General features: G+C 47.7%; 1 protein-coding gene across 2 annotated transcripts in view; it reads left to right on the top strand.

Annotated features, from left to right (window-relative positions):
• Window positions 1–12,613, top strand: part of FERMT2 (FERM domain containing kindlin 2) — a 51,970-nt gene that overhangs the window by 28,797 nt on the left and 10,560 nt on the right. For both annotated transcript variants that reach the window (XM_059819232.1, XM_059819231.1), the window contains exons 3-8: window positions 2,623–2,757; window positions 7,389–7,614; window positions 7,822–7,924; window positions 8,265–8,372; window positions 10,236–10,370; window positions 12,418–12,467. In XM_059819232.1, the coding sequence (XP_059675215.1) occupies window positions 2,623–2,757; window positions 7,389–7,614; window positions 7,822–7,924; window positions 8,265–8,372; window positions 10,236–10,370; window positions 12,418–12,467 (757 nt within the window). The remainder of the gene's footprint in view (window positions 1–2,622; window positions 2,758–7,388; window positions 7,615–7,821; window positions 7,925–8,264; window positions 8,373–10,235; window positions 10,371–12,417; window positions 12,468–12,613) is intronic.

Below are 12,613 nucleotides of genomic sequence, written 5' to 3'. Positions count from 1 at the left end.
CCGTATCCTTTGTAATCCGACGATAGCGTCATGAACAACTGAGGGACTATAAAAAGTCGCTTTGAAATCAGATGGTCAAGCTTTGGGCCGTCTCCAACAGATTGCTTTCAGGAGCCGAGCTTGGCCCAGAGCCCTTCTCTTGGCCTCTCTGAATGGTTTCAGCTGAGAGGCTGTATCAGTTGCTAATGCACCATAAATAAACATCAGAGTATAAACCTTGCTAGCAAAATACCAGGGGAACTCCTCATTTTAGGCTGTGCTGCATGTTGTCCCTTGCGCATGACCCTGGTTGTCCCAGCAGATTTTTTCTTCATGAGGTAAGCTGGCTGTGATAAATGGGAATGCGAATAGCTGTCTGGATTCATACGCTAGGTATTTATTGCTAGAAATGGTCAAAAAGTTGTGCGGTGAAACTAACTGTTGGGTGCAGGGACGGAGTTTAGCATGATGATGTGTACGTAGTAATAATAAGTCAGTGTTAAATTAAAGCTTAAATTAAACAAAGCTTCTATATAAATAAATAAAATGTATACATATTATATAAACAAATATCTATAAATATATAACTAAAAACAAAGCTTCAATTAAAGCTGTGCCAGATGATGGTTTGGGATGGGAGACCCATCGTATGAGAGATGGTTGAATCCAGAGGTGCCCAACCTCTGGATTTGGGAACGTTGGAGCTAGCAGGATCCATCCCTGGAAGTCACCTAAAATCAAATCCCCCAAACGTGACAGGCACAGCGGGGTTGGTGGTGGTGCACAGGCTCTTATTGAAAACAGCAGGAAAAAAAGGGAGAAGCACGGGTTGTTATTTAAAATAGCATCACAGGAGGGTGTCGTCCCCGGGAGGGGACAGCCCGTGCGCCAACCCCGTGATGCTCACCGTGTCTGCAAACAGGGGTGCGAAACCCAGGGATGTGACCTGTCAGGGAAGCCGTGCTTTAATAAATTTAAAAAATTAAAAAATAGAAGTTTTGGCAGGTAGTGTTTCTAATGGCAGCCATCCCCTAAGAAGTGTGGAAAAGCACTTCTGCTAAATGGGCTCACGGTGTGTCGCTGGATGGGGCGAGGGGGGAGCAGAGCTCACTTCCAGCCTGAAGTTTCCCCGCTTGTTTGCGGTAAGGAAAGATGCTGGCGCGAGCGGGCGTCAGTTGGGACAGACACATGTGGGGACGCATGTGCTGGGGACCGAATTCCGGGTTCTAATTATATTAATTATATTCTCGCGGCTGGGAGTGTACAGCAAACTCCCACTGCTGCCAGCGCGGCGGCTGCGCTGGGGGGGCCGGGGTGAGATACCAACCCTGTAACCTCTCCTCGTTAGAATAATGACTTATTGTCTCGTTCGGCATTCCTCTTGGTGGGAAAATACAGCCTGGCTGCAATGCAACCAGCTCCCTCTCCTCTGCCTCCTGGCCTCCCTCGCAGCTACAGCTGCAGGCTTCCATGCGGACAGGACCAGTGGCTGCTTTCCTTAGGGCATCCCCAAGCCAAAGCTTTGCGCATCGCCGTGCAGCTGAGCATTTTTGGGCGATACATGCAAAAAACAGAGCTAGAAACAACACAGGGGCCTGAACATGGCCAACCAGCTGCAGAGGAGAGCTCCGAAACTCTTCTTTCCAGGTTCAAGCATGACCCATAATCTCCTTTTTTCCAGTCCAAGCTGTATTTCAGAGCTCTCCGACCTTTTTGCAGCCTTTCGTCATCGCAGCAGGATGGCTTCGTGCCCAGGTGAATGCTTTTCCAGGTCGGTTCCAACATATCGACTGAGTTTAGAGGTGATGGAGGGTTTTTTTCTCCCCTCTTGGTTTTTGCAGCACCGGCGACGGACTCCTGGCCCCCCTCCGCGCCCTCGGTGGTTTCGGTGGTAGGACGGACGGTGGGCTCCGCTTTCCCGGAAAGCTCCTTCCTGCCTGGAAGCAACTGCAGCAGGCAGAAGCAAACCTAAAGTACCGCCTTAGTGGGAAATGGCCCTAAAATTCTCGTTTTCATTAGACTCCCCGTACTCCCGTAGCTTAAAACACCAACACGCTGTGATGTGATAACATGGTTTTAAAATTATTCAGGCTGGTTCTAGCCTGGGAAATGGGAGAGATTTGCTGTGAAAAGGAAACACGTTGGCCAAGATCTCTTTAAAAAGTGGGTGCCTTAAATACAGGCTCTGAAATTTCCAGTCTGATATGCAAATAAATGGCTTGATTCTTGGATTGTTGCTATGGAAGTGAGAGTACCTGGCCTCTTACCTAGGTGCCTAAATAGGGGGTTACATGCTGATTAATATATAAAAAAGAATTCTATTTATTTTTATTTATATTTAAGATAATGAGTGGGAATGGTACTAGGGTCTAGCAGTGCTTGTATTTGCGTTTGAGTGGCTGTACCTGGGAAATTCGGCATTTGCCCCAAACGCTGGGTTACCTCTCCAGCCAAGGACGGTGCTCATTTCCAACAGGCTTGCAGGGAAAATGTTCTCAACTTGTTTTTTAACCATTGCAAAGCAGGAAAATCAGCCAAGGGCGATATTGCACGTTGCTGGATGTTGTTCCTAAAGGAAGGATATTCCTTTTTTCCCCTTTTTTTCCATCCTGCTTTTATAAAAGTGTCCCATTTTCTCCCCAGACATCAGGCATCCAGAAGAGCTCTCCCTTTTGAGGAAACCCAGAGATCCATCAAAGAAAAAAAAGAAGAAGTTGGATGATCAATGCGAAGACGACGCCTTCGAGCTGGAGGGTCCGCTGATCACGCCGGGGTCCGGTGAGCTGGGGCTTGCTTTGTGAGGATGGGCTTGCAGGGAAAGGGTCGGCAGGAGGCAAACAGATAATAAAACGGGGGAAAAAATGACATAGCCGTATCGGTCTGACCTAATTCTTTAAAGTCTGTGCAAGAAACGGACTCCAAATAAATTCCACAAATCATCCAGGGCTGCAGCACACGGTCGCGGTCGCACAGATGCATGCCTGAAGCTGTCACGCATAGAGGGGAGCAGAACAACGCCAGACTTTATAAAATAAAACAGAAACCAAGTGTGACCACTTTAACACAGATTACGTTACTGAAAGGTTTTCTTACCTTATTAAGACAGGAGTTAAATGGAAAATCGTTCCTAATGTCAAATTCCAGGTGTGTTTTAGGCAGTACCACCGTTCTACTCCTTATTTATAGCCCAGCAAAACCAGTATTTTATTAATTGCATTAGTGTTCCCTTATGTTAAGGGCGTAGCTATAGATTGTAATGCCAAAAAAACCCCTTTTATTGCTCGGGCAGGGGGTAGTTTGCCAGTCTGGCTTACAGAACCTGAGCAGAGCTACTAAGAGAATTGCTAACGGAGTAACATCGCTGATGGTGTAACATCTGCTGCCACAGGCAGCAAATTGCTGCAGGGAGGTGTCTGCAAGTGGAGGGGGTTTTCGGCTCTGCTCCGTGGCTGCTGGAGGTCTGGTGTTTGAAGGCAAATGGCAGGAGCTTAGACCGCAACGTCGGTCAAGTGGGAGCACTTCAGCCCAAATGGACTTGCGGAGAAGGTCGCAGCGATGCGCGCTGCTGGGCGGGCGAGAAGTGTCTGGCTGACAGAGTTCTTGGTTTTACATCCAGCAACGAGCGTGAAGCAGGGCAGCTTTAATTAAAAAAAATATCTTGGAATTCAGTAAACTTGTATTAATTGGTCTTAAATTAACTGAAGTACAAGCGAAGGTCATGCAGTGTGGTTAATGTCGCTGGTGGCTCTGGGCTTGCAAGCAGAAAGGTTTCGGCTGCGCACGGCACGGCCGAGGGCGACGATGCGCTGGACCTGCCGTGCCGAAGCGATGTGCACCACAGGCTCTGAAGCAAACCATCAGCACGGGTCTGTAGCAAGGGAAAAATAATCCTTCTTCTGCTCTGGTCTCGCTCTTTCTCCTCTCAGTTACTTAAAAGTACTCCTGGGTTAGTCCTCTCCCACTCCTGGCTCGGGGAGTTTTCCCTGCATCGGGCAAGGCTCCAGGCAATTTTCATTTTCATTTGGCGTTTTTGTCTTGAAAAGCAGTAGATCAGTAGGAAATACTTGGCCTGCTTTGGGAGAAATGAACACAAAAAATATTTTATTTATTTATTGGTCTTTCAGCGAGTCGCTTTGAAACGGCGTGCTGGTTTTTCTTTCCTTGTGAATGAAATTACTTTTGCTGCAAGTTTAATTACTGCAGCTACCTGTGAAGTTTAGGTCCCATTAATTAAAAGCCGTGTTTTTAATCTGAATAAACTTTTTCTAGCCCTGTTCCAACATTAATTTGTGTGCTGAATACTTCTGTAAAATGAGTTAATAATTTGGGATCTGCTTATTTCAGTGCATGTAGATGTAATGGGCATGTTTTGTCGCTGAGCACCCCGTACCTGGCAATGAAACCACTTAAATCACTGTAGGCAGAGCTGTCAATACACCCACAGTAACTGTTGCCCAACACTTTCCATTAGAAGACCTGTATTCACTTGTTTATAAGTTAGCCAAACTTATAGCTATTTCAACTGGAACTTTCCATGACATTGCCTGCCTTGGGCAAATTTGTAAGGGAAGCTTCTTCTGAGATGTTTCAGACGTTTGGAGAAGGTGCCGAGGAGAACATCCGAGGGGAAGCTTTGCTTCTCTGGAGGAGACGCTCCAACAGAGAGGAATGCGGGTTGGATGTCCATGGGAAAACCTGCCCAGTTTGGGGCAAGAAGTGGGTTTATCTTTTGTTGGTCCAGTTAATGCTCAGCCCTGTCTGCTTGAGCCACGTGAAGGTTGAGGCTGGCACGCTGTGAGGGCCGATGGGGAGGAGGCAAGAGCATCTTTCGGGGTGAGGTTTATGGATGGTGATGGTGGTTTATTGCTGGTTCTTCTTGGGCTGCTCTGCTCCAGTGTAAGAACGGGTCATGGGTAGGGCACGTTTCTGCGGCTTTTATAATCATAGAATCATAGAATATCTCAAGTCGGAAGGGACCATAAGGGTCATCGAGTCCAACTCCCAAAGTATAAGTACCTGCTATAAGTACCTGGCAAGTAACCCCCAGCCTTCTCCTTGCAAGTGTGAAGCTTGAAGGTGAATATCTCCATCCCTTCATCATTTCTGCTGCTTTTTTGCTCCCACCCAGTTTGCTGGGTCTGTCTCGGTGGTCGGTTCCCACGGTGCCCACTGGTCCCCAGGCTTTTGGTCAAAATGCTAATCCAGACCGGGATGCCAGCAAAACTAGCAGGAGCGTTAAAAGCATCCTGGTGGTTTTCTTGTTTGATGGCGACGGACGGTTTTCACTCATATTTTCCATCCTATCAGGCAGCTTAGAATCATGTTTCTGTATTATTTAAGTTTCCTAACCAAGATGTTGGCTGTCATTGGTATGATGCTGCTGATTCAAACCGTTCGTACTGCTCCTTGAGACACCCATCGAAAAAGATGAGAGTTTGGAAAGGCTTTTTATTGTGTTGGTCTTGCACCTCAACTACTGTGTTCAGTTTTGGGCCCCTCACTCCAAGAAGGACATTGAGGTGCTGGAGCGTGTCCAGAGAAGGGCGACGGAGCTGGTGAGGGCTCTGGAGCACAAGTCTGATGAGGAGCGGCTGAGGGAGCTGGGGTTGTTCAGTCTGGAGAAGAGGAGGCTGAGGGGATACCTCATCGCTCTCTGCAACCACCTGCAAGGGGGTTGTGGTGAGGTGGGTGTTGGTCTCTTCTCCGAAGTGACAAGTGATAGGACAAGAGGGAATGGCCTCAAGTCGCACCAGGGGAGGTTTAGGCTGGATATTAGGAAAAACTTCTTCACTGAAAGGGTTGTCAGACACTGGAAGAGGCTGCCCAGGGAGGTGGTGGAGTCACCATCCCTTGAGGTGTTTAAAAGACGTGTGGATGAGGCGCTTAGGGACATGGTTTAGTGGTGGACTTGGCAGCGCTAGGTTAACGGTTGGACTCAATGATCTTAAAGGTCTTTCCCAACCTAAATGATTCTATGACTTTTCCAGATGTCTAACTCAGCTTTCTGTCATTTCTTGGGCATTTAGGGAGGAGGGATTGTTTGGAGTGAGAAGCTGGAGGGTGGCCCGAGGGGGTGGTTCAGGGCAGCAGCAGGAGGTGGCACAGAAGACCTTGCTTGGGGCATCTCAACCCTGACACGTGCCCCTTCAACACCCTTAATAGTGCTCTTGGGGGTAGAGTTTGGGTGCATCGAATTGCACATCTGAACAGGCTTGTGATTTAAAAAGGACACAACTCTTTCCCAAAAAGCCAGTTATTAGTCCTTCTGGGTACTGATCCACGGATTTACGCCCAGCAAATGGTGCTGAGCTCATTGCCCGATGTACATACACGATGGAATTACTGACATTAGGATACGGTCGTTGAACCTCCCTTATTTTGAAAATGGGATTTTATATTCTCAACGTAAAAATCAATGCTCCTGTGAGATGAATAGGAGCTATTTAGCTCTCAGCTATTTTAGGGTATGAGATACCAAGCTGGATCCACTTTCTTCTCTTCAAATTTGTAATTTTAAAAGGGGGTTTTTTGTCTGCTTTGAGTCTGTACGAGCTGTAAAGCTTTAAAGGGCCTGGGAGTAATGTGTGCTTCGGGATCAGTTTTGCACCAAATCGCACCACTTGCTCAGCATATTAATACCGAATTTGTTTGGCCGTCTCAGCAAGCTTTTCCGTCCGTGAAATGCCGCGTTTCCGTGCCCAGCTGTTTTTTGTAACGTGAATAAAATAACCGTGGAGTCACTTTGGTTGCTTTGCCTGCCGAGTCCACCGGCGCTGCTGCCAACGCTCCGTTTGGGTGGTTAAACCTCACCTGTGCTGTTCTGCCTTCTTCCAGAAATGCTCATTTTCGGCTTCTGTCCTTTCCTACTCTCCCGGTGACTTTCTCTCGCCTTCTCATTTCCCTCCTTTCTTTCCCTCTCTATAGGCACCGATATTCTTTACATCGGCCCCGTCAAAGGTGAGCTCCACCTCAGTAGGACTTTTGCGCTCTGCCTCTGGTCTCTTTGGCTGCGCCCTTAGTTTATTTTCCTGCTCCTCTAAAACTTTTGACTTCCAAAAACTTTAAGCAACAGGTAATACCGGTAAGTCGGGGGCCGTTCGTGTCCCAGGTGCCACAGAAACGCAGAGGGCAGGAGCTTCCCAGCATGGGAGACCTGCGCCTTTTCCCATGGATTTGGGCTGGAATGAGTTTTCCATCAGTTTTGCTCTTGGAGAAGAGCTGAGAGAGAGGGGCAGCTTTTCATGGGAAAACAAGCAGCGCAGTGTTTTCCCATTGTGGAAAAAAAAAAATGGTAAAAAAAGGGAAGGTTTTTCATCCGCTGGCTTCGGGTTTGTGTCTGAGTTGGCTTGGTTGGGAGCAGGCAGGGCTTGGCTGTGAGCTAACTCCCAGCTTACTCCTCTTACTGGTAGGAAACATATATTCCAGCCCAGGACTGTATAGCAAAACGATGACACCGACCTACGACGCTCACGACGGCAGTCCCCTGTCACCCACTTCAGCCTGGTTCGGTGACAGCGCCTTGTCGGAGGGGAACCCGGGCATCCTGGCCGTGAGCCAGCCCGTCACCTCCCCAGAGTCCTTAGCAAAAATGTACAAGCCACAGGCGCTGCTCGATAAAGCCAAAATCAACCAAGGGTGAGTTAAGGATTTGGTTTTCTGCTCTTTTATTCTTTTTTTTTTTTTTCCTTTTCTTTTTTTCTTTTTTTCTTTTTTTCTTTTTTTCTTTTTTTTTTTCTTTTTTTCTTTTTTCCCAATACGCGGTTTTAAATTGCATTCTTGAAAGCGTCATCGCGACTTCACCGGAGCTTTTTGTGTGTGTTATTCCATGTTGACAATTTACAGATGGCTGGATTCGTCCCGATCTCTTATGGAGCAGGAGGTGAAAGAAAACGAAGCTTTGCTGCTCCGGTTCAAGTACTACAGCTTTTTTGACCTGAATCCAAAGGTACAGAGCTATTTATTTTATTTGCATCTTGCAGGCAAAGGCTTTGAGCAAAGGATGCCTGTATCTCTAACGTGCATTTGTGCTGGTAAATCATCCACCGCTTTGAAAATTGGTCTTACAGGCGTCAAACCTGGCTTTGCGTGCCCCCATGTACCAGTTAGCTAATCCTTAGGTATTGCTAGAGATGCTCTAAGCGTCGCATAGAGCCACTCCACTTCAGTGGCAGAAGCTTTTCAGTCTCGGATTGAAGCACTGCATTGAAATGAAAGATGAAGTGGTTTGTCTTGAACTGGGCTCGTACGTTTTACCACTTTTAACATGTTTTTGCGCTGTGCCGTAGTACGACGCGATCAGGATCAACCAGCTGTACGAGCAGTCCAAATGGGCTATTCTGCTGGAGGAGATCGAGTGCACGGAGGAAGAAATGATGATGTTTGCAGCGCTGCAGGTAGGAGACAGCCCGAGACGCTTACCATTTTGATTAAACTTGATTTTGTAACTTTGCAGACTTCTCTATTGATTAATATTGATTAACACGATAAGAGAAATCTGCTGTAACTGCTGTTTTAAGCCTCACTGTGTCTTCGGTGGGAGCTCAGACTTCTCGTGCTGGTAGAAGTCGGATCGTTTCCTGTCTCCTAATCCTCACTTGAGCTTATTAGGTAATTTAAATATTTGCTGCTGATTACTTCTCATGAAAAGGAACTTGGTCTTCTTTTACCAAACATGTTTATGTCTATCTTAACTTTTAGTTTTGCCCTTCTTAAAAAACCCCAGTAAGTACACTAGGTTACTGAACTGTGCGTTTCTGGCATGCTGCCCCCCAAACAGCTGGTGATAATCTGTGGGTTTCCCAGAACTATTTATTTATCTTTTTTATTAAATACTCGGTGTCATTTGGCATAAATGCTACACCTGCTATTGACTTCTGTAAGACGGATGGCAGGCTGTTTACTATGTGTGGTCTGGCGTGCCTCTTCGCTGTAGGATGCAGAAATATCCCCATCAAGAGCAGGGCTGTCTGCTCCTAGGGCCTCTCCCGGTTAAAAAAGAGTGAAAACAGAAATATAAAGACTCAGTTTACCTCTCCAAGTGATCCAGAGTGGGTTGGGCATGGTCCTTAGTGTGAGATTTTATGGATGTTTTGGTTTTCTGGGGTAAAAACAGATGCAACGCATCCTCCCAAACTGGGAGGTGTGGCTGACACGCCAGAGGGTCGTGCTGCCATCCAGAGGGACCTCGGCAGGCTGGAGAAATGGGCCAACACGAACCTCATGAAGTTCAACAAGGGGAAGTGCAAAGTCCTGCCCCTGGGGAGGAACAACCCCATGGACCAGTATACTCTGGGGGCCACCCAGCTGGGAAGCAGCTTGGCAGAAAAGGACCTGGGGGTGCTGGTGGACACCAAGTTGAACATCAGCCAGCAATGTGCCCTTGGGGCAAAGAAGGTGAATGCTCTTCTGGGCTGCACTGGGCAAAGCATTGCCAGCAGATCGAGGGAGGTGATCCTTCCCCTCTATTCAGCACTGGTGAGGCCACCCCTGGAGTACTGGGTCCAGTTCCAGGCTCCTCAGTGCAAGAGGGACATGGACATACTGGAGAGAGTCCAATGAAGGGCTACAAGGATGATGAAGGGCTTGGAGCATCTGTCCTGTGAGAAAAGGCTGAGGGAGCTGGGACTGGTCAACCTGGAGAAGAGAAGGCTCAGGGGATCTTATTAATGTCTATAAAGACCTGGTTGGAGGCTGTAAAGGAGCTGGAGCCAGGCTCTTCTCAGTGGTGCCCAGTGACAGGACCAGAGGCAATGGGCACAGACTGAAACACAGGAGGTTCCCTCTGAACATAAGCAAACACTTTGTTACTGTGAGGATGACCGAGCACTGGCACAGGTTGTCCAGAGAGGTTGTGGAGTCTCCATCCTTGGAGATACTCAAAAGCCATCTGGACATGGTCCTGGGCAACGGCTGTAGGCGGTCTGGCTTGAGCAGGGGGTAGGACCAGATGACCTCCAGAGATCTCTTCCAATCTCAGTCAGTTTGTGATGCTGTGAAAAGAGCAGCTTTGCCCTGCGGGGTCCTGAGCGGACCTTCAGGGTTCGTACCACCGACTCCTCAGATTGAGAACAGCCAAGCCGGTCATTCCTGACTCGGCTGTGCTCGGGTCTCAGCACTTGCCGGCCTCTGCTCCCACAGAGAGTACGGCTCCGGTTTTCCACTCTGCTTCCCAAGCGCAGCGGCTGTGTTGTGATGAGCCTGCGGCATCCAGCAGATCGCAGGAGCATCCCGGTGAAATGGTGTGCCTTGCCTTTCAGTACCACATCAATAAGCTGTCCATCATGTCTTCGGAAAACCACCTGAACAACAGCGACAAGGAGGTGGATGAGGTGGATGCTGCGCTCTCGGATCTGGAAATTACTTTGGAAGGTGGCAAAACGTCAACCATCCTGGTAAGGGTTGCAGGCACGCGGTGGCAGGGTGGCTTGCATGTCCCCTCCTCGCCTCGCACGAGGAATAATCATCCCAAGCTGGGAATTTTTCCAGGCATGCAACCATTTTCCTTTCTTTCCCCTCCCTTTTTTTTCTATTTCTGCTCTTACAGCATGAGAAAGTTGCCCACAGCCCAGTGAAGCAACACAAAACATAGACCCCAATAATATTTTCTTAAAGATAGTATTTTTTTAAAATACCAAGAGGTAGTTCTGGTGGGAGGGGACCGCGGGCAGTGTCCAACACGGGGCCAGCACCAAGCTGGAGCTCTGCTCTGAGCCCAAAGCAGCATAAAAACCTCTTTGAGCCTGTGCACGTATTGAACCGAAGGCTTCATTTAAGCTGTAAGACCGCCTTCTGTTTTTTGGGTGTTTGCAGTTAATTTAGCAGGGGGAGCTCAGCCCGTCCCATGTGCCCGGCTTTGCGTTGCTGCAGAAGTCAAGTGCAATATTGCTTTTTTTCCTGCTGGGACCGTAAGACCAAATGGTGTTGGAGAAGTCCCGGAGGAGCCGGGATCTTACTGAACCACCCCCCCCCCGGCGCACCAAGCCACCTTCCTGGTGAAATAATGGAAAACTCAGATGAAATTAATTTCGTTTCTGTTCTCGCTACCGGCTTTCCAAAATACTGAATTCTTCACACTGAGGTTTCTCTTCCACCGTTTCTAATTCACGGCAAAGTTTTACAGCACCTAAAACAGCTGCCGCGATTTTCAGAAATAACTTACACTCATGAAACCCTGTTTTTATTAGACTGGATTTTAGCCTGGAGTGGGCTATGACTGTATTTCAGAGAGTTTCTTTCTTTTTTTTTCTGTTATGCTGTTTTAACACTGGTTTTCCACCTTTAAAAAAGTAAAACCCAAAAACTAAACTGTCGAAAAAGGAGTAGGTCCGGTCAGACTTGGCACAACACAGCTTTTCCAGGCACTTTGCACATTTATACCATCTCTGAGTTTCATTTTAAGTTCTTTCAAACCCTAAAACCCCTGAAATTTTCCATTCTTACACTTCATATGATTTTTTTTAAGTGTTTACAAAGGGTCTTTTTGAAGTTAACATCCATACTTAGCCTGCTTTGCTAACATTAATAACGCTAGAGGTTTACAATGTTAACCGGTCGTGGCACTGCTTCGGTGCGACAGAAATAATGAGAAATTTTCATCGCCAAGAGATCTTTTATAATTTCTTTGCAAAACCAGATTTGAAGCACAGTACGAAGGACCAGTCCCTGCCAGATAGGAGGGAAGACGACAATGATTCATCAGAAAACCTCCATCCCTTTCCGTAGGGGTTGTTAGCAGTAGCCATTTCCAGATGCATTCGAGTAATTGAATACGGATAATGGGCAATTACTGGATTGTTTGTTTAGATTCTGCATTTTTTTCCCCATGGTATCTATAAACAGCACTGCTCATTGCAGATGGAAAGTAAACTGTCTTGCTACTGGAAGCTGTTGGAGCAGGCTTTGCTTTTTCTGTCCTTTGAAAACCCTTTAGTTCAAGCTTATGGGAATTGAAAGTGCCACCCTGTATATTTTGCTCACGCAAAATGTGAAGATAAACTCAATATTAAAAAAGCTGGGGGGGAAAAGCCTTTCTAGGCTGTCAGAAAGCCCTTCCCCGGTCCTCGGTGGAGGCGCAGAGCTATGTCTTTCCCTTTTGTTTGGAGCAGAAGGAAAAACCAAGGGAGGAGAAAAAGCCCTGTGGGAACCCGGCGGTGACCTCGCGGGTGGGAATTGGCGGCAGCAGGAATTCCTCAAAGAAAAATAAAACCTTGTCCTCTGGTTTCCAAACAGCACTTCTGTGCGATAGATTTTTCTCCGCTTGCTTCTCCCATGAAGCGGATGGGGCTTTCTCAGGAGCACTTCCATGACCCCTGAGCCCCCGCTGTTGGCCGGTGAAGCTGCCGCTGGCTTCCTCCCCTGCGCAGCATCCCTTCCCTCCCGGACCCAGCACCCCGGCTCCGCTCGGGCAGGCGGATGAATGGGATAATCTTCTCTTTTCAGGGTGACATCACTTCCATCCCGGAGCTCGCCGACTACATTAAAGTCTTCAAGTAAGTGCTGATGGGAAGAAGTGCTTGTGAAACTGGTAACATCTATGAATAATTAATGGCCCTACCGCCTAATATCCACTTTTTTTTGTCTCCTGGCCGTAAGATCTTGCTGCGCACCACTATTGGACCTGGCGTGAAAAGCCACC

This window comes from Gavia stellata, chromosome 7 (genome assembly GCF_030936135.1).
Source record: "Gavia stellata isolate bGavSte3 chromosome 7, bGavSte3.hap2, whole genome shotgun sequence".
Classification (NCBI taxonomy): domain Eukaryota; kingdom Metazoa; phylum Chordata; class Aves; order Gaviiformes; family Gaviidae; genus Gavia; species Gavia stellata.
This window is presented reverse-complemented; position numbering and strand designations above follow the sequence as displayed.